Consider the following 24,383-nt stretch of genomic DNA (forward strand, 5'->3'; position numbering starts at 1 on the left):
TTTTTTCATTCATTTAATTGAAATTACCATACATATAATCTCTTATCTCAACAAAGAGTTATAAAAGTACAAATTAACAATGAAACTATAATACACAATGCAATTATTCTGACAGTTGATATATAAAGATACATATTAGTTTTACAGATAAACGACGTCACAAGGCCTTACATTTACATACATTTAATCGTTTTAAATTGAGCTTAAAGTTGATCTGAGTTGTCATAAATTCCACATGTACAACTAGATTTAAACTTCAATGATAAACAGTAATTATTAATGAATTAACTATCAATGAATTCAACCAATAATATTATTAAATATATATTATAATATCCGATCGTATTATTTTTATCGTAATATTAACATTTCTTTTCTTTTTAAAGCATTGCATTAATTGATCTCAGTGAAACGGAGAAATTAATTAACATTATTCTCGTAATGTTCTATGGAAATCTGCAAAATGTAACAAGAAGAATATTGAATTTTCCAATCATAAGATACGTTCAAGTCAAACGTAAAATTTTCCACAGTTTCAATCCATCATGTAGACTTAATTTGAGAATTTCAAGGATCCTGGTTGAAAAATATTATCACATTGTCACTGACACCCTCAGTTTTCGAGGCAAACAAAGGTTTTATGTAATGGCGGGTAATCCCCCACCATGACTACTACTGCAAACCTTCCTCTTAGCTAATGTCCAAAAATCCGTCAGTCTAATCAAGCGCTCTGTAAGTGACAACATTAACAAGCACAGATAAAATACTACAACTCTGCAACAAGTAAGTGTAGCTGCTACTGATAGAATTCTTTTATAAGATTTATTGAATGTTTCCTTTTTTAAACATTTAATCGACTGTTGTTTATTTCGGTCGCTCAAGATATTAAAAAGAGCATTTAAATTAAAAAGAAAAAAAAAACCTTTTTTTATTATTTCAATATACATGGCTAACCACAATAGCCGTCATAGCTCTTTTTTTTCTTTTTTTTTTGCATGATACGATCAAAGTTCACGAAGAAAATTCTTTTCACGAAATGATATTAATTCATGATCGTCAAGATCGTACGATGTATTGCCCTTGAATCATGTTCTTTGGCTATGTCAAAGGTCAAAGTTCGCACACAACGACCCTAGATTCATAGAAGAGCTTAAAAATTATATTAGATCAGTCATTGTGCGAAATTTAACCGCGATTATGTAAAAATTTTATATCATTAAAAAAGATTCAGTAAGAAAAAAGAAAAAAAAAGATATCGTGCAAAATAAGCCATAATTTGACATTTGGTCAATATTGTGTTTCATATATAACTGTAATTAATCGTACTACATTTAACCGTAATTTATCATAGTATATTTATCGTATAATTGTAATTTATGATAGTATACATATATATAAAAAAAAAAAAAAGAAAAAAGCACATTCGGCAACTCTCATTGAATAATTCTATATTTGTTATTCTTGCAATTGAAATCGTACTTTCAGCGTTAAATTATCGAAGAAAATATTGCATACTAATCACTTGTTACAAATTGACACGCTAAATTGAACAAAAATAATACAATAATAATGTTAAAAATAATTTTGCACACTTACGAATATTTAACACGTTAACAAAGAAATTACAACTTATCTTCGTTAAACTCTAAAGAAATGACGTAAGGGACATTAAGTAATTCACGTAACTATGATGTAATATGCATAGTAATAATAATCTCGGATGCAATAATCTCTTTAACGAAAAAATGTTAATGAATAATCTGAAAGAAATATATCTAAAATAAATGAAAGATAATTTCATTTATTGTATAATAATAATCGGAATTACGATGACTAGTTTTACATCGAATCTCGTTTCTATATCTTTATACATAAATACATTCATACGTACATTATACGCGTAATAATTACATTGCTATCGCATTAATACGTAAAACGTAAAAAATCGTATAAAATGTAAAATCATAAATTATACAATTTCAGGTGTTTACATTTTTTCGTGTAAACGACGAAAGTCAAAGCCAAATATGATTTTCATCGTCACGAGAAATCAATTTACGAGTTTGATAACAAAAGTGATACGATACGATATGTTTTCTACGATAAGAGAACATTTGCATAATAATAAAAAAAAAAAAAAAAAAAAAAAAATAATGTTTACAATTCCGGATTTCGCGTATGTGTGATATTACGATCGTACAAATGAATCTATCCAAATAGTATTTATACTTGTCTTTGAAAAACTTATCGCAAAGTTCGATGAACAATCATATTTCGATGAACATCGTAATGAACGTTGTATTATGAAATCTATTTCAGAAATACCATCGAATCATTCTTGATTCTCTCTCTCTCTCTCTCTCTCTCTCTCTTTCTTTCTCTGTCTCTCTTTCTCTTTTACGAAAGGAACAATATTTATGAAATCGATTAGAAAAATAAATCCTATTGATGAATTACAATATTCTAAACGAACAAACACAGAGATAATTCAACATATCCGATGAAATATCATTGATAAACATATTTGTTTTAATTTGAATATTTAATTGGATATTTTCCATTGGATCAATGGATATTTTAATTTCTTCTTTTTCCTTTTTCCATTTCGAAATTCAATCGAGCTTCTTCCTTTATCGTAAGAATAATTAATCGAGCTAAGTAATCTTCTAATTCAATCGATATGGTATTGTCGACAATAAGTGAATGCGTATAATGATGAACAAATTTCATTATCTTTTGAAAATCGCAAAATTTCTTCCCCTTTTCCCCGTACCCCTTCCCCGAATTCCCCCACTTATTTTTTTCCTACGATCCGGTGCTTTTCATTTTTCTCTTTTCTTTTTCTTTTTTTTTTTTTTTTTCCAAATACGCAAGCCATTATCGATTTATCGTAAAGCATATTTGTTATTTTGAGTCTTAACGTGCTCAATATTAGCTATAATCACGGTAGAATACCATTCTAAACAGTGATAACACGTATCACGTGTGTACTGCTATCGTCCACGTGCTGCTTCTATCAGCACTCACGTTTATACAAATACATTACCGGCTTACTCTTCGATTTAATTTAATATTTTATACGCGATTACCTTGACGTATTAGAAAATAATATACAAATAATTTTTATTAAGAGTACACGTAATTGTTGATTCTGTTTTTTCTTTTTCTTTTCTTAATTTGAAATAAAGAAAAAAAAAAGAGAGGAAGAGTTAAAAAATAAATTTATTAAGTTTATTAATTTAAAAAGTTTCATTTGCTTAGCCAATAATTATTCGTAACGAAAAAAAAAAAAAAGAAAGAGATGGAGAACAATTTCTTTCTTCTTTTTTTTTTTTTTTTTTTTATTATTTTCGTATATTTTTTTATTTTTCTATATTTCGTACATTCAGTAGATATTTTTTTTAATAATTTTTTTTATATTGACCAAAGATCCTTTATATTATATTTATTAAAATACTTCTTAAAATATCTTTTACGTTTATACGATTTTTTTTTTTTTTATATTTATCGAACACACTTCGTTAAATATTTTATATAATTGTAATACTTTTCTTTAGACTTTTTCATAATCATTCAGAATATATTTTTGTTCAATATCATAAATATTATTTCAAATTATTTTTTAATAGAACTTTTCGGTAAACCTGATATAGGGGTTATCCAATAAGTATTATCAAATATTTTTTCTAGAAGTAAAGTACATTAAAATTTTTTTAATATCATTATTGTAAGATACGTAGTATAATCGATTCAAATTATATATAAAATACAATATCGGCCAAATGAAATACAATATCCTTTTATTCCATATAAATCTTTTTTATGACATTTTTTACGTAATAATTTTGTTTTTCACATAATTTTGCACGTGAAATATCCCAATTACCAAATTTGCCTATCGACATCATGAAAATGATCTGTCGAATTTTGTTTTTGAGATTTTCAACGATTTTCATATTGTCGTTGTAAACTTGACTTTTGACTTTTGACAAAGAAAACGATCCAGCGTCAACAAATCGCACGATCTTATCGATGAAATTAACATCATTGCGGGAAAATTACCCATGAACTTTAATCTTATTGTAAAAAAAAAGATCTATGCCGGCTATTTGGCCGAAATTGTGTTTCATATATAATCGTAATTAATCATAATGTAAATATTTTTTAAATGTATTTAAATTTAAATGTTTTTAAATGTATTTAATATATATATATATATATATATATATATATATATAAAATTATTTTTTTAATTTAAATGTTTTATTTTACAAAACAAAAAAGGAAAAAGAAAAAAAGAGAAAAAAACATTCGTTAACTCTTACTTGAAAAATCTTATGTATGTACTTAAAACAATGGTATGTGTGTACACAAGTGTGTGTATGTGATTGAAGAGAAAAGAAAAGAAGAGACAGAGAAAAAGAGAGAGAGAGATAGAGAGAGAGAGAGAGAGAGAGAGAGAGAGAGAGAGAGAGAGAGAGAGAAAGATTGATAACATATAAAGATAGAGAGAAGAAAAAATGGAAAGTAAAATTGATTGGAAAGTCGAGCCTCCCTTCTCCTTCCTTTCACCCCCTCCCCCTCCCATTCTGATCTCCTCATCGAGTAGATTCATCTTTGTCTTTTACAGTGGAATTTTACCGGACAAAGCAAAATGTTACGCGCGTTTTTCACGAAACAGAGTTACTATTTATGTTCAGTTATGCACTTCAGTTTGTATTAATGTCGGCAAGGACACGGTGATGCTCGAATTAGATAACGAAAATAGAATCTTAAACAGTCTATTTATTTTCAATTCGAACACGATATCTTTTGTTTCTATTATAAAATATAATAAAAAAATATATATATATGTATATATATATAATAATAATAATTATAAAATAAGAAAAGAAAATTTCATTTATATAATTTTAATTTATGTTATCACATTTATAATAAATAATTAAATTAATTATTATAATTATAATTAATACAAGTTAATTACATATATATTGTTTATATATATATATATATATATGTGTGTGTGTGTATGTGTATATATATACATGTATGTATGTGTATATATATGTATAAACAGTCATAATGTAAGGAAATAAAATTTCTTTTATATAATTTTAATTTATATCATTCAAATTATAATAATTATTTATGTTAATTATTATAAATTTTATTATTCTATTTATATTAATATTAATATTAATATTAATATCAAATTTAAGTAATTTTTTATGTAATTTTAACATTAATTTTACTATTAAATTTGAATTCAATTTTTAAGAAATATTATAAATTGTAAATAATAAAGACTAAGAGTTTACGCGTTCACTCACACAACAGAAAAGTAGAAGTCTGCTCTGTAAATGTAATGTGCCTGGGTTACGTTCTCGTAAGATTTAGATCCTACTACAAAAAAGTTAGGGTGATTGTATGAATTGGAATTGATCAATCTTCCAAAGTTGAAATTTTCTAAAATTTTTCTTTTATGATCTATTTCCAATCATACTTTCTAACAGACCATATTTACGATACGTTTGTCTCTTTAATCGTACACAAATCCCTTTGTACATAATCTAAAGACTCGTGGAAAATTCCATCAGAACTTGTAATAAATATACTTTACATGATAGATAAAATAATATAGACAACAATTTATTTTTTTTTTTTTTTACGAACCTTTTCATCGCGTAACGATTGAAAATAAAAAACATTTTAAATGGCCAAGTTAAAAAAACAAAAAAACAAACAAAAAAAAGGAACACTCTGTTATAAATTACCTTTAATATATTCTGATTATCAATACTAATACAAAACGATCGAATAAGGAAGATTAAAAATGACGCTATCGCGATCGTTAATTTCATGAGAGAAGAAAAAAAAGACATTTTTAATACAAAACGATTGAATACAAACAAGATTAATTAGATTCTCTTGTTTTGTCTGATATAATCCTGATTGATGTAATAACAAAATTCATTATTTTCTTTAATATATATATATATATATATATATATATATATATCATGAAAAAAATAAAGAATGAAATGAATAAGAATATGATAAGGAATAAGATAATTATATATATATATATATATATATATATATATATATATATATATATTCTTTTTCTATATTCTATTTTATATATATATATATATTGTTTTGTCTATTTTCTATTTTATAGACAATATACATAAACAATATATATATTTATATATTTTATAGACATATATATATATATATATATATATATATATATCTTTTCTTTCGCTTCACGATATTGATCTATCACATGCTATCGTGCACATTTAACACGTGATCTACAAGAGGCTTCATATCAATGACTCTTACTGTTTCGTAAAATCAAATGTGAGCTAATCGAACTCACATAGTTCATGCGTAACCATCTTGTAGCCATTTACATCTTCAATCAGATTCCATAGAATCTTTGTATATATAAAATAGATGATAGAAATTTCAAATATTTCGAAAGGAAAAAAAAATGATCTTTGGCAGATTTAAATATTATTCGTTGATAACAAAAGAAATGATTTTACAATCTATAAATCTCTTTTCAGAATCGATTAAAGAAACACCAGGAATATGTTATATTATATGGATCAAATGCCATAGTCTCTCTCTCTCTCTCTCTCTCTCTCTCTCTATATATATATATATATATATATATATATATATATATATATATATATATATATATATATGACAAATTAATCTATAATCGTTTCTATTAAATCTAAACATCTAAAGATTATAAAATATTTATCGATATACACGACAACGTGACTTAACTCAAATACAATTAATTTTTTTATATATGAAATAACGAAGATATCATAAAAATAAAAAAAAAAAAAAAAAGCTATACGGTATAAACATACGTGGACACGTATGCAAGTATATACATACGACTACATGTGTATGTACGTATGTACTTATCTTAAAAGAATTTATTTATGATTTCCCATAAAAAAGCGATAGTTTCTTATTGTCAATTGTCGGCGTAACGATGACTGTAATATGAAAGACAAAGAACTTATTAGGACGATAAGAATGAGAGAAAGAAAGAGAGAGATAGATTGACATAAGCGTGTCAAAAATGATAGGAGGAGGAGATTGATGCGCGCGCATTTCCCCATTTGTTCTCTCCCAACTTACGGACACTATATATGACGTCACCGGAGTAGATTGTAGCACTTAGCTTAGAGTTGCATACAGAAGTCCGAGAAAATCTCTTTTCCAACACCCAAGTTCTACAGGTACGACCTCATCTTCAAATTAATCAATCTGATTGATCCGCTCAGACGATAATCTTTATTCGAGGTTATCTTACTCTCATTACGGACTATTACGTTAACCGATAATATATTTTCAATCGCTAACGATTCGCCTTCCTTTATCTTTTATCTCTAACATTTTTTTTTCCTTTTTTTTTCTTCCTTCCTCTCTTTTTCTTTCTTATCGTCTTCTCTAATTCCAAGCGTTACGAAGTACTTACGCATGTTGAAAACTATTAAGATTTGTTTTATCCGCCATTACTCGCCGCGACATTATCGACGGTTATTTTGAAAAGAAAAAAAAAAAGAAGGAAAAGAAAAAAAAGAAAAATTACGCTAAAGGTAAAATTAGAAAAGATCTTATTATTCCTACGTCTTAGTATTTTATCAACTTTTTCCTAATTAACCGACATATATGGTACAATTTTTTTAATTGTCTTTTCGTTTGAAAAGATTTCATATTTCGAGTTTGTTTAACCAAAAAAAAAAAAAAAAAAAAAAAAAAGAATAATTACTGTTAGTTATTTATAATCAGTACTGTTTATACAAATATAGTTTTATGAATAATTTTAATAAATATCAGTTTAATGTAAATATTAAATGTGTTACAATTTATTGTACGATATTATTTAGAAAATTTAATTCTCTTTTAATCCGGCCTTTTTTTTTCCTTTTTTTTTTTTTTTTTTTTTTCTTTAATGAAAACGAAATATAATTAGCGATTTATTATATAATAGTTGCCGAATATAAATTATTATTTTATTTTAAAAATTTAATATAAATATTAGTATTAAATATTAAATATCTATAGTCTCAATATAATCGTGGAATATCGAATCGCTTAGAAAAATTAATAATTATTGGCTTTATTTAATGTAAATTAAAAATAATTTATGATTTAGTGTTATAATCGACGTTGGATACGAATATCATATTCTTAATAATTTTATTGAATATTAAATCTTAGATAGTAATAAGATTATTATAATCATATGTTATGTACTTATTAATTATTAATTTAAAAAATAGTACTTCATTATTTAACCAACAATATTGTCAAAATATAAATAGAAACTAATATAAATCGTACATTTCTTTTTTTCTTTTCTTTTTTTCCATTAATCAAAGAAATCACTTTCAGAGATCGTTATCAACATCTGATTAAGTATAGTATTTTAATTTTAATATGTAAGTTAAATATACTGATTAATTATAGTATACATGTTTACGCAAAATCCCAATTTAAATCAGAGTATCAGCGTTATTCGTACGCACCGTATCGCATATAGTTATCTCAAATCATACAGAAAGATACCAATGCGTATGTGTGTGTGTGTGTGTGTATGTGTGTGTATATATATATATGTACGAAAATAAAGTATGTCTTATGTAAAATAGTCATATATATATTATTTGGATTAATGAACGCGACAATTTTGATAATCGCATCGTTAAATAAAAAATTGCTGATAAATGATCGCTTGTTATTTTTCAAATTTTTCTATTTAACAAATCTTTTGCAATTTCAGAATCTAAAAATATAAAATAATTTTCCAATCATGGCTGAATCTCTCGAACAGATGTCAAAAATTGACACAATTAAACTTCGCGAACGGCATATCGGGTAAGTTCTTCAAATCTTATCGATAAGTCCATATTATCATAATAAATCTATTGATACTTGCTAACATTCTTATTGATGATTGATTTATGAAACATGTGTTATTTAAAATAAATAACTATTGCATTTTTACAAACCAATTAATTTCAACTCGACTCGTTATCTTTTTGATAATATCGAACAAAAAATGAATTATTGATCATTGTTTTAGGTATTTTTTCATTTTTTCCTCTTTCCTTCTTTCTTTCTTCCAGACAATCATGCAAACTGTTTTACAAGTCCAATCCATTAAAAATTGTCAAAGCCGAAGGACAGTATATGTTTGACGAAAAAGGTGGACGTTATTTGGATTGCATAAACAATGTCGCACATGGTAAATATATAGATAAATATATATTTACATTTTTTTTTTGTTTTTTTTTTTTTAATAATTAAATCCTTCACTCGATATCCATTACAATCAGGATTAAATTATAGTTGGACACTGTCATCCGGATGTTGTAAAAGCCGGACAAGAACAAATGGCATTACTATCGACGAACAATCGGTTTCTACACGACAATATTGTGATCTGTGCGAGACGATTGACTTCTTTAATGCCGGAACCTTTATCCGTTTGTTTTTTCGTTAATTCTGGAAGCGAAGCCAACGATCTTGCGCTTCGTCTAGCACAAACACACACTGGGAATAAGGATATTATCACTCTCGATCAGTACGATCTTTTGTATAAATTTTATTTTGTTTATATATATATATATATATATATATATATATATAATTCTATTTTTCTTTTTCTTTTTTTTTTTTTTAATATTAAATTAATATCAAAACATGTTTACTGCTTTATAGAAATAATGATTTTAACGTTAAGATTAAAATTGATTGACGCTTTTACAAAAGTAAATTACTTTCGTCAACTTTTCTATTCTTTTTCAAATAGAAATAAATTAAAAAAAAAAAATCATAAATAAAAGATATCAGATAAATAAAGATATCAGACGTACGTCAAATGACAATATAACTTAAAATATTATGTAATGCCATTTAATCCAATGATACAAATATTGTTTTTCTTTTATAGCGCTTACCATGGTCACTTAACGTCAATGATCGATATCTCGCCATATAAATTTAATCAAATGAAAAATGGAAAGAAGGATTGGATCCATGTGGTATTAATATATATTTAAATATTATGTATTAAATGACAATTCTAATTTTATTTTTCTAATCTTATTAATGATAATGTTTTATTATATTATTAGGCACTCTGTCCAGACGTATATCGTGGTAAATATCGCGATGATGATTATCCTAATCAAGATCTTGGTCTAAAATATGCGGAAGATGTAAAACGGATAACAGATGATCTGAAACTTAAAGATCGAGGTGTTTGTGCATATATTGCAGAGAGTCTAATGTCCGTCGGCGGACAAATTCTTCCTCCTAAAAATTATTTTAAAAACGTATTCAGGTAATTATATGTATATTTTTTTTTTTTTTATTTTCATACTTATCATCCTTTTTTAATGTTCCTATTTCACATTCTTTCTTCAAAATCTTCTACTATAAAAGAACAACTTATAAAATTTATTCAAAATTACCTGTACTATACTTTCTTAGAAAAAAATACCACCGTGAAAAAATTGACATTCAATAATAATTGTACGTGTACTTGTTGAAATCATGAAATCAACAAAAAAAAAATGGAATTTATCGGTTGAGAAATGCTTATAAAAAAAAAATTCACCCAATTGTTTTCACCAATATTGTTTTCTTTTTTTTTTTTTTTTTTCTTTTTTTTTTCCTATTGCTTTAACATTAGTACTACCATATGATAATTTGAGAACTTTGGATACTTGAAGAAATAAAAAAGAACATTTTATTCGTTATTATTTTTATTAATTATTTTATATTAATTTTATGATCTAAAAAAAGAAAAAAAAAAGAAAAAAAAAACTTTTTTTTGGGTATAATAATAATTATATTTTCGATAATTTGTAAAAGAAGAAAATTTTAAATTCGTTATCCTGACGAATTTGAATGACAATTAGGAGAAACGAAATGAAATAAAAAATATATTTATTTAGATACGTAAGAGAAGCTGGTGGTGTATGTATTGCCGACGAGGTTCAAGTTGGTTTTGGTAGAGTCGGTAGTCATATGTGGGCCTTTCAACTTTATGGAGAAGACGTGATACCAGATATCGTAACAGTTGGAAAACCAATGGGTAATGGACATCCAGTAGCAGCAGTAATCACTACGCCTGAAATTGCAACCAGTTTCAAGAACACCGGAATCGAATATTTCAATACGGTAATTGTCATCGATATAAAGAAGACTATAAATTGATTATAAATAATTATAAATGAACATATTTTTTATATCTAATTTCATTCGTAATATTTTCGATTTGCAGTATGGCGGTAATCCAGTATCCTGCGCGGTAGCCAATGCTGTTATGGAAGTTATCGAACGTGATAACTTACAAGAAAATGCTTTTCGAGTTGGGCAACATTTAATGATGGAATTAAAAAAATTATCTAAACGTAGAAAGATCATCGGTGACATCCGTGGTGTGGGATTGTTTATTGGTATCGAATTAGTAAGAAACAGAATAAAAAAGATTCCAGCTACTGCCGAAGCGAAACATATTGTTTCTAGAATGAAAGAAAAGAAAATTCTCGTTAGCAGTGATGGTCCAGATGATAACATTCTCAAATTGAAACCACCTATGGTATTCACTATTGAAAATGCTAACGATTTTATATCCGTTTTCGATGAGGTTCTACAGGAAATTGAAATTGATATCGAAAAGGTAATTTTTTTTTCTTTTCCTTTATTTTTTCACTTCTATGATATAGTTTTGTGAACATGTTGATGTCGTGCTGTGTTAATGACGCAATTGAATAGCTTATTGAAAAGTGATAGCCTCTGACAAGAATTTCCGTTCTAGCTACATTTTATCAATTATATCGTACGAAAGCTTTGATAATTTGTTTTTCTCGAATGTTCTTTAAATAATCACGATTTGCAAAATAGGTAATATAAGTTAATAAATTGATAAGCACGTGCCAATTATTTTTTCATTATTAGAAACGTTATTTGCGTCATGCTAACTAATCTTTGTTTATTCCACTACTTTCTCAATAACCTCCATTTTATTATTAGTATTAATTAAAATGAAATATCGACATAAGTCAATGTCAAGTTCATCAATATTTCTCGCTCATATTTCATTTTAATTATTCTTAGTTTCTTTATTACTTATTTTTTTATTCCTTATCCATAAGATAAATTATTAAAAATTTATTTATTTTCTTTTTTTTTTTTTCTTTTATAGGAATTGGAAGTTACACGAACGGTGATCAAAGCAACAATTTCACAGATGAATCTTGATAATAATTCGACTCCTACCAAAACAAATTCGGTTCTCGTTCGTGCGAGTTAATTATTTATTTATGACGATTGAAGAGATGCAAAGTATTATACCATTATAATTATTTTGCGTAAAAAATGATATTTTTTTCTAATTAAGAATGTTATTCCTTTTATAATAAAAAATTTATGCGTCTGTATATCAAAATTTCTAAATTATTTTTCAACCATATATTTTATGTAATTCTCTAATTGAATAAATATATAACATTTTTATTTAAATTGACGATTTTATTCCTTCCCTTTTTCTTTTTTCTTCCTTCTTTCTCAAAATCGTAATGTATTGTAAATTAAAAAAAAAAAAAAAAGAGATACAAATTATTATACTATATAATTATTATCATACTTATTATTATAATTATAGAATATAATTTATATAATATTTATTAGGTATTATAATTATAAAATATTATATTCTATAATGATCTTGCATAAAAATGACATTTTGTAATTAAGAATGATATTTCTTTTTATAAAGAAATAGTGTATTTTATTTTCTTTCATATATTTATTTTATTTATCATATCAAGCTTCATAAAATGTAAAAATTTATGAAACAATTAAAATTTATAAAATTATAAGCACGTATACGTATTATGTGAAAAATTATTTGAAACGTGTCAGACATACGATTAAATAATCCTTACCTTAGAAAAAGAATAAATTAATTAAACTCTATGAACTAAATAGCAATATGCAATATCTGATAATCAATGTTTATGATACAGTCATCCTTTGAAAAAAATGACAAGGGGTCACTGATAAGACAATTTATTATAAAATTCAAGATCAACTAATGAATGAGAATTCTTTACGTATTGATAAAATCCGAATGTTATTGATGTTATTAACATGTCACCTTGAAGTATAATATAAACGAAATACAAATAAATTTATTATCTTTGCTAATACATATTGAAACAGCATAAATTGTAGTTCTTTCAAAGGTCATTAAAAAGATTTTAACTGAATAGCAATAATACAATTTAGTGAGTTGTAATTTTATACGTGTTGATACGTAATGATCCGGCAATATAAATAGATCTTAAGCGTTAGAATTTTCATTCCCGTTTGGCTTGTCCACTGACACTGCCAATATGCGGTCTCTTTTTATTCTGCTATTCTTTGGTAAGATTTTCATAATTTCTTTTTTTTTTTCTAAAATTCTTTAATTGACACTCTAATAATACTGAATTCTTATTAATAAGGAGATTGATCAATATTACATATATAAAAAATTAAATTATTTTCAATCGTTTCTTTCTCTCTCTCTCTCTCTCTATATATATATATATGTATATATATATATGTATATATATATATGTATATATATATATGTATATATATATATGTATATATATATATGTATATATATATATGTATATATAATCGTCTGTATGTGTGTGTAAATCCATTTATATAATAATATTTAATAAATAATTAATTAATACTTGTTTTTTATTTATAAAGTTGGACTTGCTGTGAGTAATCTCCATAACAACGACAAACATGCCTGGAAAGTTGGTGAGGAATACCAATATCTGGTACGCAGCCGTACCCTTACTGGACTGAAGACATTATCTGATCAGTATGCTGGTATTCTAATGAAAGCGACCCTAAAGATTCAATGTAATTCACCTGACACCCTTAGAGCACAATTATTAAAACCGCAGTATGCTCAAATACACAAAAAACTACCGGATGGGTGGGATTCTCGTATATCTGATCAGATGTTAGAACATAAACATCTACCGCTTTCCGGCGAACCCTTTATGATCAAATTCAAACATGGAGTTATAAGAGACTTGATCGTCAACAAAAATGTACCAACTTGGGAAGTAAATATCATCAAAAGTATCATCAGTCAGTTCCAAGCTGATACGCAAGGAGAAAACTTGAAGGGAAGTAAACATACTCAAATACCGGAAGATGATAATCCCTTTGCATCGTTCCGTGTCATGGAGGACTCCGTAAGTGGAAAATGTGAGGTTCTTTACGACATTGTACCATTAACAGAAGCCGTCATTCAACATCATCCACACATATTGCCAAAACCAGAATTACGTAGAAACGGAGAACACATGTACGTAACGAAAACAAGGAACTACGACAAATGCGAACAACGTATGGATTATCATTTTGGAATAAGTGGAAATACAAAATGGGAATCCGATATTAGGAACAATGAGAATATTATGAAGGTAAGTTATATTAATTAATTTGACGAAAAATTTATGCGATAAGTGATTGTAGGTAACTATTGTTTACTTTTAAAATAATATCAGTTTTAGACACAATATGTTTATTCGATTCACAGAAATCATCAACAAGTAACATGGTTATATCTGGTAAACTCAAGGACTTTATGATACAAACATCAGTGACAACAACTAAAGTAATCATGAAACCCAGACTTGTAGATGAGCAAGAGAGCATCGTAATAAGTAAAATGAATGTGACTCTCGTTAGCGTCAATAAAGCTTCGAATCCGATACCAGCACCGAATAATCCTGAATCGGTTGGAAATCTAGTTTACACTTACAACGATCCTTTCTCAAAAACAGTACATAGACGACCTGGACGACCTAGCGTAAGTCCTAATTCAATGTCAAATGAACTAAATTCTGCTTCTGATTCTGACGAAAACTTAGAAATGATGAGAGAGAAATACAGCAAAACCGATAGGGTAAACTATGTTAGCGACGAGGATAAAGCATTCTGGCAGATGAAACCAACGTTAGACGAAGCACCTAAAAATCCTATGCTACCATTATTCATAGCTAACAATGGTAAAGCGGTCGTTATGTCTGATAAGGTTAACTCAGAAAAAATGGTAACGACTCTTGTTCAAAAAATCGCAAACGAAATGGAAAATCCAAACATTATGCCTGATGAAGAGACCCTAGAAAAATTCACAATTGTCTCAAGATTGATAAGTAGTATGAGTCTAGAACAGATAAATAAGGCCGAAGAAAACTTGCATTCTGTTTGGAATGAAATTGGTTCCGACGAAACGAATAAAATGATAAAGGAAAACGCTAAAGCTGTATTTCGTGATGCCGTTGCTAATGCTGGAACTGGACCTGCTCTGATGACTATCAAACGTTGGATTGAAAAGAAGCAGTTGGAAGAATGCGAAGCTGCTGATGTTCTGGCGACCCTACCTAAGACTGCACGAACACCTACAGCCGAATACGTGGATGCTTTCTTTGTAAGTGTCATCGCTATCATCAACTTATTTGCAAATTATAATTAAAATATATTTCAAAATTTTTACGAATTAATAACATAATCTACATCTTATGTACAGTCATTGGCAAGTGATCCAGAGGTGCAGAAACAAACATGTCTGAATTCATCGGCTATTTTATCCTTCGCTGAACTAGTGCGTCACGCTCAAGTTTCTAACAGCAGCATTTATAATCATTATCCAGTTAACGTATTCGGCCGTTTATCCTCTAGAAAAAATGACGCAGTTTTAAGAAAATACATTCCATTCCTTGCGGAACAATTAAAGAAAGCTATCAAGGATGGAGATAGTCCAAGGATTCAAGTGTATATTATCGCTTTAGGTTTAACAGCACATCCAAAGATATTGAGCGTTTTGGAACCCTATCTTGAAGGCAAGGAACGAATATCAACTTATCAACGTTTTCTGATGGTTATGTCTTTGAAAAAATTAGCTGAGATTGAACCTACCCTGGCTCGTTCTGTCTTATACAAAATCTACATCAATACTTGGGATGTTCATCAAATTCGTTGCGCTGCTGTCAACTTAATAATGAAAACTAATCCACCATTATATATGCTCACGCGTATAGCACAATTCACTAATTTCGACTACAATGGACAGGTCAATTCTGTTGTTAAGTCAGCGATTAAAACTGCAGCTAAATTGAACTTTCCCGAATGGGAAGAACTATCAAGAAATGCTCGCAAAGTGCTTCATCTAATGAATACAGAATCCGATAAGTATTATTACTCAAAGACTTACTTTACAGAAATGGAATCAAATGATCAGTTGTCTTACAGAATGATGTTGAATTATATCGGAAGTGATGGCATGATTCCATTGTCCACATACGTTGCCTTGCAACCCTCTTATAATGGCTTCCTTAGTCCTGTTTCTGAATTAGGTATGAGTATATCGAGCATAAACAGTCTATTAGAAATGGATTGGCATAAACACGGAAAAGCAAAAACCGAAGAGTCGATCGCAGAGAAAACTGCAAAGATGCTTAACATTGAATCAGATGATGTTGAACAAATTGAAGGAAATGTCTTCTTTAGGACGACGTACCTCAACCGATACTTTACTTTTGATAATCATACCATCGAAAGGATCTTACGTGGTAAGTTATTCTTATCTTATTTTAATATACCGATTATTACAATTCTTACCAATATATAATTTTCCATTGTTTTAGACCTACAATCTCCAAAAGATAGTCATCATGTTAACATGAACAAATTGTTGAGTTACGACATTACCTTGAGTTTTCCTACTGAAACTGGCTTACCTTTCGTTTACTCTTTACACGTACCTATAATCAGAAAATTAAGTTTTATAAGTAAACCAGATATGAATTCTAAATTCGATATTCGTTTACTTATGGCTAATAAACATCAAGGAAGAGTTGGTTTCATAACACCATTCGACCACCAATCATTCGTATCGGGCATTGATGTCAACATGCAAGTTTTCCTACCATGCAAACTAGATTTCCATTTAACTAGTGAAAAATCCAGGCTCGACGTAGCACTACAACCATTCAAACAAAATAGCAGAACCAGGGTGGGACACTTTAGTGTGGTACCTTATACCTCACAATATGAAGTCATGTCATTCCACCCGTTGCTATTGGAGAAAAATACTCATAAAATCCAAGAGAAAGAAATAACACATATTAAAATTCCACAAGATCCTAACAGTGTCTTTTCTGCAGAAATTGAAACTGAAAACTTTGTTAACAAATTCCAGAAATGGTTAAAGAATGAAAATAAATGGAGCAACATGATGACTCCATCAACATTGGCCGTAGGTACATACGAAAAAATCGACCTTTATGTCAAGCCTAATCTACAAGAAAACGAAGCTGTTAAATTCACTGCCACGTTGGATACTAAAGAAATTAGATCCAACAATATTGATACTACTGACGAATCCTGGACATCTGGAAACGAAGTACTCAAAACAATGCATCAGACACTTGATAGCCCGGCCAGAAGGAAAGAATTTTTACAAGAAATTTCTAAAGGAATAAATTCTGGAAAGGCTTACGTCATTGATGCAGGTCTGGAAATACCTGGAGTATGGAAGAATAAACACGCATGTACGTTATGTTTAGCCAATAGTAATGATGAAAATAAATTCCGAAGTCTTTTCTACTGGTACACAAACATACCTAGTCAAAATATAACTCATCAAGTGTGCATTAACGGTCAGATAAGAAGTTCACCAACAACACCTTTCGATTATAAAAGAATACTTGACAGCCATCCAATGAAAGAATTCAGCATTAATATTAAATCTGGAAGAACGTGCTCTGACGACTCGCTTGTCACCATGAAAGGACAGATCAAGCAAAGTGAGGATTATAAATTGTACGTCCAAGAATCGGCAACAGTAAAGAGATGTGATGAAAACATGAGAAATAGCGTTAAGGATTGCCAGAAAGCTGCAGAAATGGCTACAAATCTAAACGAAATGGATATGAAAATTATTAAACATGGTTCTGCAAGAGAATCTGATACTGAATTAGAAAAAAAATTCCATGGAATAACGAAAATGTTGACAGATTTAAACCTACGAGTTATATCTGAAATACGGAAACATTACGACAACAACAACGACAACGACAACGATGTGAATATTCACGTAAAATTATCACCTGACATGACAAGCGCAGAAGCTGTAATATCTAAATCTGGACACATTTTGACCCTCTCCGATATTGATATTTCTGACAAGGATATTGATGATGAAGATATAAACGAAATTGAAGAAGACATCTTACCTACTGGTAAGCAATTTGACCAATTTAAAATTTGTAAATGTTTTTAACGACACATTTTATAAACGATTAATATACGAACTTTTTATTTAAATAAATATGACATTTTCAGCCTCGTGTACAATTAGAAACAACGAAATAATGACTTTCGATGATAAAGTTTATCCTCTGAAACTTGGTAAATGCGCACATGTATTATTTACCACCTTCCCAAGAAATGATCCAAGTGAACATAATAGGAAAATGAACATTCCTGAAAATATGGAAGTGTTCGTTACTGTCGAAGAAACGGAACATAACAAAAAAGAACTTCACATTTTATTGGGTAATAACGAAATTTTGTTTAAATCATCTGACACAGAAGTTTCAGCTTGGATTAATGGACAAAGGGTGAAATGCTCACAGAAAGAAAGTTACCAACACATCAAAAATGATGAAACTCACTACGAAATATTTGAACTTCCCGGACCTGCCATTAAATTGGTATCAGATAAATATGATATTGAATTGGTCTACGATAAAGATCATGTAAAAATGACGGTAAGTAATATAATATACAAAAAATTATATCTTATCTTTAATATTATAATTCATAATAAACATTATTTCATTCCAGGTCCCTCATAAATATCAACAATCTATACGTGGTCTCTGTGGTGACTTTGATGGCCAATCTGAAAATGATTTCGTCACTCCAAAGAACTGCTTAATGCAAAACCCAGAAGAATTTGCAGCTACTTATATATTGAAGGAACGATGCGAAGGACACGCTTTGAGAAATGCGAAAAAGGCAGAAAGCTCTAAGTGCATAGAAAAAGTAATACGCTTCAGTGATGTGATAAGTGATAGGGAAGCTGGACGACCATATGTAAATTGGAAGCAATGGGGTTATCACAAGAAAGAAAATAAGAAGCAATGCAATACTTATCATACTCGAGTTGTCACAAGAGATGATAAGATCTGTTTCACCACAAGGCCTGTACCAACATGTTCTAGCGGATGTAAATCTGTTGAATCAAAGGTAAAGAATTATCAACTCTATTGTTTACCAAAGAACGAAGCAAGTTTAGGAATGAAAAGGAGAATTGAACAGGGAGCTAATCCTGATTTAAGTCAACGTACTCCTTCTGATAATGAAATGATTAGTGTTCCCATCGAATGTGTACCTGCTTGATCAAGAAATATCCAATGAAATATATTTGCTTTATTTTTTTTTTTATTTTATAAAATAATCAATATTATTGCTATTGTTATTTTCAAAATGTATTATGTTTTCAATATAATATGAAATAAAAAGTAAAATTTGTAGACATTAAATAATATCGTATTTATTCAAATAATCATTATCCAAATCATATTTTCAAATAATTCTTACGTCGAATGTTTGAAAATTTAAAAAAAAATAAAATAGTTCCTGGAAAAGCAGAGAAACAAATGACAAATAGAGAAAGAAAGTATGAGAGAGAGAGAGAGAGAGAGAGAGAGAGAGAGAGAGAGAGAAAGAGAGAGAGAGAGTGAGAGGGTAAGAAAGAGAAACATGATAAGAGAGAAAAAACCGAGAAAAAGAGAAAGAATAAGATAGGTAGGAGATGTGTTAGTATAGATTCTATCGTGTTTGATGAGGAAAAAGGGTTATGTACCCCCCACACCTAACATACCACTTACCATTATGCCAATACTCCACTCGACGCTTGACGTACTTGCACATTACATCGATAGTTATCGACGTGCTTATTATCGCGACGCAATACGCATGCGCAGACGACACGAGGCGCGCGACCTAACCTAACGTCACTAGTGGTGCTTATCCCGAGCATACTAACCTCAAAGACATAAGGGTAAATGGTCAAAGGGTAGGAGGAGAAGTGGTGTAGGAAGAGAAGTAGGACTCGGGGATTTGCTCGCGAGCCTATCGTTTTGTCGAATACACACGGGAATCCTCTATCGAACGCGTGAGAGAGAGAGAGACAGAGAGATAGGGATAGGGATAAAGAGAAAGAGAAAAAGATACAGGGAAAATAAATGTCAAAACGTAAGATTATGATAGTTAAGAGTGTTTATCATAATCTTATCATTTATTGTTTTTATAAATACCAAAAAAGAAATAAAAAAAATTCCTCCCACAGCCCGAGAAAAAGATAAACAAAATTCGATTCTTAAAATAGTAAAATGATCAAAAGGATATGGATATGGAGATTGATAGGATAGTATAGGAGGAATCGAAGGGAGAGAACAAAGAATAAAAAAAAAAAAAAGAAAATGAAAAGAAAGAGAAAAAAATCCAAAATTTTTGACAACGTATTAATATTCGTAATTGTGTAATACGTAATTATGTCAATATATGAAAAATCCTGGAAAACTTAAATGGCGCATGCTCGAGCACGAAGTCCAGGGTTTAAGTGTGATGGCTAGAGGAAGAAACAAGAAGAAACATCCCCGGATTTGCTACTTGAATTGATCGTAACTTTCATTCGTTAAAAGACTCCACGATAGATTACATGGACGCTCTGTGAATCTAACGTGACATTTTACGTACAAAATATAATGTAATAGAAACAAAGAAATTTATTTAAGAAGAGAAAGAAGAAAGGAACGAACGAGAACGTTCCTCAAGAAAATTTAAAAAAAGTTCCGAAGAACTTGATGAAATTCTACGATAATTTCTTAGACAAACTACTATAATGGTTGTATTTGTCACAACTTCTACGACTCAAGGATAAATAATTTATATACTTTTATTATCCTTAATAGATAATTAAGATACATTTATTATCCTCAAATTTTTTTAGTTGCAGTCATATTTCTGTTATTATATTTTATTACAAACTGTTATTAAGCGAAGAAGAAAGAGAAGCTATATATGAAATCTGTGATATGACATATGGAATTTATAAATATTTTTCGATAATGACATAAAATCATAATAGCAAAGCTCGAATTTCAAAAAAAAAAAAAGGAAAAAAGAAAAATACTAATGTCTAAAATATCTTCTGCACGGAGAGCACATATTTTTGACCAAGGTCAAAGTCAATGGAATTATAATAATTAAGATTATCAATGGGTTTCCAGAACTTTTGTACTATTTTTTGAGAATACTATAAATTAACATACTGAATTTTAAAGACAAGACATTTTTTTTATTAAATATCGTCCTTGTTTTTAATTAATTCATAAAGATCCATACCGTGATTCATTACGTGATTGAGTTTAAGGAAGAAGAGGAAGATGAAGAAGAAGAAGAGAAAAATTTATAATAACAATGAACTTTGATGAGACTAAATAGAACATCATTTCACAAAGATTTATCCGAATGGTGAAACAGAATACATTTATATATATATACAATAATAACGAGATGGATTAAAGGATATTCCATCATGTATAAAAAGCTAAAGAAAATTAAGGACAATTTTTAACCCATCAAATCCCAAAGAATTAAAAGAATCCTGTTCCCTCTTTCGATTTATCAGGTATGCTGTTTATGCTTATCCTTTCATGCTATAAATACGCATAAATCGAAGACTAAACTTTCAAGGACATCAAACAAGGTATTATCATGACGACTTCTTTTTTTTTCTTTCTTTCTCTCGAAAGATCGTTCACTCAATATAAAAGACAAATAAAATAAATAAACTAATCCATGTTGAGATGCACAGCGGAGAAATTGTTTTGACACGAACTCGAAGTAACGCTTACTGTATCTTTCTAAATCGAAGGAAAACAACTAAAAATAGAGTTTAACTCATGAATTCTTACGGTCACAATTTTTGTTCAATTTTCAAGATAAACGATTAAGATAAAGATTTTGAAAAATAAAGATTCCTTACGTGAGATAGTCTTCTTAAATTTTCAAAAGTGATTTTAACCTGCGTGAAAATTACTTTTAAACATGATTTATATACAGACATAATTTTTGTAAAGAAAATAATGTTTTTCAAAAATTTGAAAATATACTCTAGCGTGAAAAAATCTTTTCTCTTTCGTTATGGATTCTCGATCATTAAAATCAAATAAAAATTGTGACTATGAGAATTTATGACGTAAATGCTCGCAAAAGAGAAATCGTTTGACTTAACAATGAAATTTTTTTGAATAGTTTCGAAATTATCCATACGAATAACCAATAGACATAGTTAAATATTTCTTCTCTAATTTTTTGTTTTCCAAAAAGGAAATGAAAAATCCTCTATCAATATTGCCTTTTTTTCTTTTTCACAAAAGCTTTTTGAAATAAATATCTTTCAGCATGCTTATTATCACGTATATAAACAATATAACTATATAAAACAATATAACTATATCTCTATAAGGTTAGAGAATGCGCAGAAAACCTTACGCAAAAGTTTATTTTTATAGGGAATATAAATTTATATACGTTTTCATGACACATTGTTAGATACAAACGCGACGGTAACATACATACATTGTACGTATTTAAAGTTTTTTTTTTAATTCGACCGTTTGTTTCATTTATAATTTCGAAAAATGTCAGGCCGAAAAAAAAATAAAAATAAAATGACAGGGAAAAGATATCGTCATGTATTAAGAAAGGAAGAAAAGTATCGTCAAGAGAGAGATATATCTGACAAGGAACAATCAGGTTAGAAACAATTACTTTTACTTTTTATGATCTTGAAATTTTTTTATTCTCATCGTCTGTACAGAATCTGATGAAGAATGCCCAATACCTTTTCCCGTTGCCATGTGGGATTTAGAACAATGTGATCCCAAGAAATGTACAGGTAGAAAATTATCTAGGCATGGGTTAATAAAAACATTGAGGTTAAGTACCCGTTTTCCTGGTTTAGTACTTTCTCCCTCAGGTAAAAGTGTAAGTTTTCAACAAGATATTGTTTTTACGATTTATATAGTTATTATATAATATATTTATGATAATCGTTAAATTATAGTGTGTCAATCCGATGGATCGTAATATTATACAAGATTTTGGTTGTGCCGTTGTGGATTGTAGTTGGGCTCGAATTGATAGCACACCAATTGGACAAATAAAGACACCTAATCCACGTTTGTTACCATTCCTCGTTGCAGCAAATCCAATAAATTATGGAAAGCCTTGTAAATTAAGCTGTGTAGAAGCAATAGCTGCAACATTGATTATAACAGGATTTCCAGATGAAGCTAATTTTTATTTAGGAAAGTTTTCATGGGGACATTCTTTTCTCGAATTGAACAAAGAATTATTAGGAAGATATGCTACTTGTACAAATGCAGAAGAAATTATAACTGTCCAGGAAGATTATCTTAAAAATGCAATACAAGAAAAATTAGATAGACAAGGTAAAATCTTTTGCTATTTTCTTCTAAATCCCTTATAGATGAAAACATGTCTCAATATTATTTTTCTATTTTCTACACAGCACTGCCTGATTTTCCACCTAGTGATATAGAATCAGAAGAGGAAGAGAAGGAACAAGAAATCGATGATAGCTAGGCTCGATTTCATAGGTTGAATTCTTATATTAAAATAATAATAAGACAACAATGTTACCAAAATGAACAGAAAACTAGAAAATATTGAGACGTGAATACAATTTAAGTATCGACATTTTTATTTGGAACAAAATAGACACGATTGATGTAGTTCATAATAATTAGCTAACACTATTTTAAATATTTTTAAAGAATTATTTTAATTCCGTTACATATGCGATTTCTTATAAAGTTTTTAATTTTTTAAACCAGCTTATGTTTAACCAACATTACTCGTAAATTTTTATAGCATATAAATTAGTGATTTGTAAAATTTGGAGATTTTTAATAAATTTTTCAATTTTTGGAAATATCTCCATCTTGAAATTAGAAATCAGATCAAATCGAAATTGTAGATCTTCATTGCGAGTAACTTCATTTTTTTTTTCTTTACAAATTTCAAATTCGTCCATCTTTTTAGAGTATATACAGCATACATATCAACATTTAAATTATAATATGAATTTCTATGATACAAAAATTCAAAAACATTATTGAATATCCAAGTTCGAAAATAATCATTTG

The 24,383-nt window shown here is 28.5% G+C and overlaps 3 protein-coding genes across 5 annotated transcripts; all 3 read left to right on the plus strand.

Moving 5' to 3' along the window:
• Positions 1-672: 672 nt before the first annotated feature.
• On the plus strand, positions 673-12,494 carry LOC124954965 (alanine--glyoxylate aminotransferase 2-like). 3 transcript variants are annotated; one of them, XM_047508675.1, is made up of 9 exons: positions 673-783; positions 8,825-8,919; positions 9,171-9,289; positions 9,394-9,628; positions 9,998-10,088; positions 10,182-10,390; positions 11,007-11,232; positions 11,336-11,734; positions 12,260-12,494. In XM_047508675.1, the coding sequence occupies exons 2-9, from the start codon at positions 8,855-8,857 to the stop codon at positions 12,365-12,367; spliced, it is 1,452 nt and encodes a 483-aa protein (XP_047364631.1). In that variant the 5' UTR covers positions 673-783; positions 8,825-8,854; the 3' UTR covers positions 12,368-12,494. The 3 variants fall into 3 exon arrangements, with proteins under 3 accessions (XP_047364631.1, XP_047364632.1, XP_047364633.1); XM_047508676.1 differs by lacking the exon at positions 673-783 and adding an exon at positions 7,066-7,277; XM_047508677.1 differs by lacking the exon at positions 673-783 and adding an exon at positions 7,370-7,637.
• Positions 12,495-13,324: 830 nt separating this feature from the next.
• On the plus strand, positions 13,325-19,680 carry LOC124954964 (vitellogenin-like). Its single transcript, XM_047508674.1, has 7 exons — positions 13,325-13,482; positions 13,825-14,555; positions 14,672-15,565; positions 15,665-16,706; positions 16,782-18,377; positions 18,481-18,908; positions 18,985-19,680. Exons 1-7 carry the CDS (start codon positions 13,452-13,454, stop codon positions 19,540-19,542), a joined length of 5,280 nt encoding a protein of 1,759 aa, XP_047364630.1. The 5' UTR covers positions 13,325-13,451; the 3' UTR covers positions 19,543-19,680.
• A 3,065-nt stretch (positions 19,681-22,745) lies between these two features.
• Positions 22,746-24,171, plus strand: LOC124954966 (18S rRNA aminocarboxypropyltransferase). Its single transcript, XM_047508678.1, has 4 exons — positions 22,746-22,968; positions 23,033-23,199; positions 23,279-23,666; positions 23,747-24,171. The coding sequence occupies exons 1-4, from the start codon at positions 22,854-22,856 to the stop codon at positions 23,818-23,820; spliced, it is 744 nt and encodes a 247-aa protein (XP_047364634.1). The 5' UTR covers positions 22,746-22,853; the 3' UTR covers positions 23,821-24,171.
• Positions 24,172-24,383: the final 212 nt, after the last annotated feature.

Source organism: Vespa velutina, chromosome 16 (genome assembly GCF_912470025.1).
Source record: "Vespa velutina chromosome 16, iVesVel2.1, whole genome shotgun sequence".
NCBI classification, from domain to species: Eukaryota; Metazoa; Arthropoda; class Insecta; order Hymenoptera; family Vespidae; genus Vespa; species Vespa velutina.

What these genes read in the sequence shown, in the direction of transcription:
- LOC124954964 (XM_047508674.1), top strand. Translation starts at nt 13,452, where the DNA reads ATGCGGTCTCTTTTTATTCTGCTATTCTTTG. An exon ending in TTTTATTCTGCTATTCTTTG is followed by an intron (nt 13,483 to 13,824) that starts GTAAGATTTTCA and finishes TTATTTATAAAG; the next exon opens with TTGGACTTGCTGTGAGTAAT. An exon ending in AATACGTGGATGCTTTCTTT is followed by an intron (nt 15,566 to 15,664) that starts GTAAGTGTCATC and finishes TCTTATGTACAG; the next exon opens with TCATTGGCAAGTGATCCAGA.
- LOC124954966 (XM_047508678.1), top strand. Translation starts at nt 22,854, where the DNA reads ATGTCAGGCCGAAAAAAAAATAAAAATAAAATGACAGGGAAAAGATAT. An exon ending in TTTCTCCCTCAGGTAAAAGT is followed by an intron (nt 23,200 to 23,278) that starts GTAAGTTTTCAA and finishes GTTAAATTATAG; the next exon opens with TGTGTCAATCCGATGGATCG. An exon ending in AGAAAAATTAGATAGACAAG is followed by an intron (nt 23,667 to 23,746) that starts GTAAAATCTTTT and finishes TTTTCTACACAG; the next exon opens with CACTGCCTGATTTTCCACCT.
- LOC124954965 (XM_047508675.1), top strand. Translation starts at nt 8,855, where the DNA reads ATGGCTGAATCTCTCGAACAGATGTCAAAAATTGACACAATTAAACTT. An exon ending in CTTCGCGAACGGCATATCGG is followed by an intron (nt 8,920 to 9,170) that starts GTAAGTTCTTCA and finishes TCTTTCTTCCAG; the next exon opens with ACAATCATGCAAACTGTTTT. An exon ending in TATTTTAAAAACGTATTCAG is followed by an intron (nt 10,391 to 11,006) that starts GTAATTATATGT and finishes ATATTTATTTAG; the next exon opens with ATACGTAAGAGAAGCTGGTG.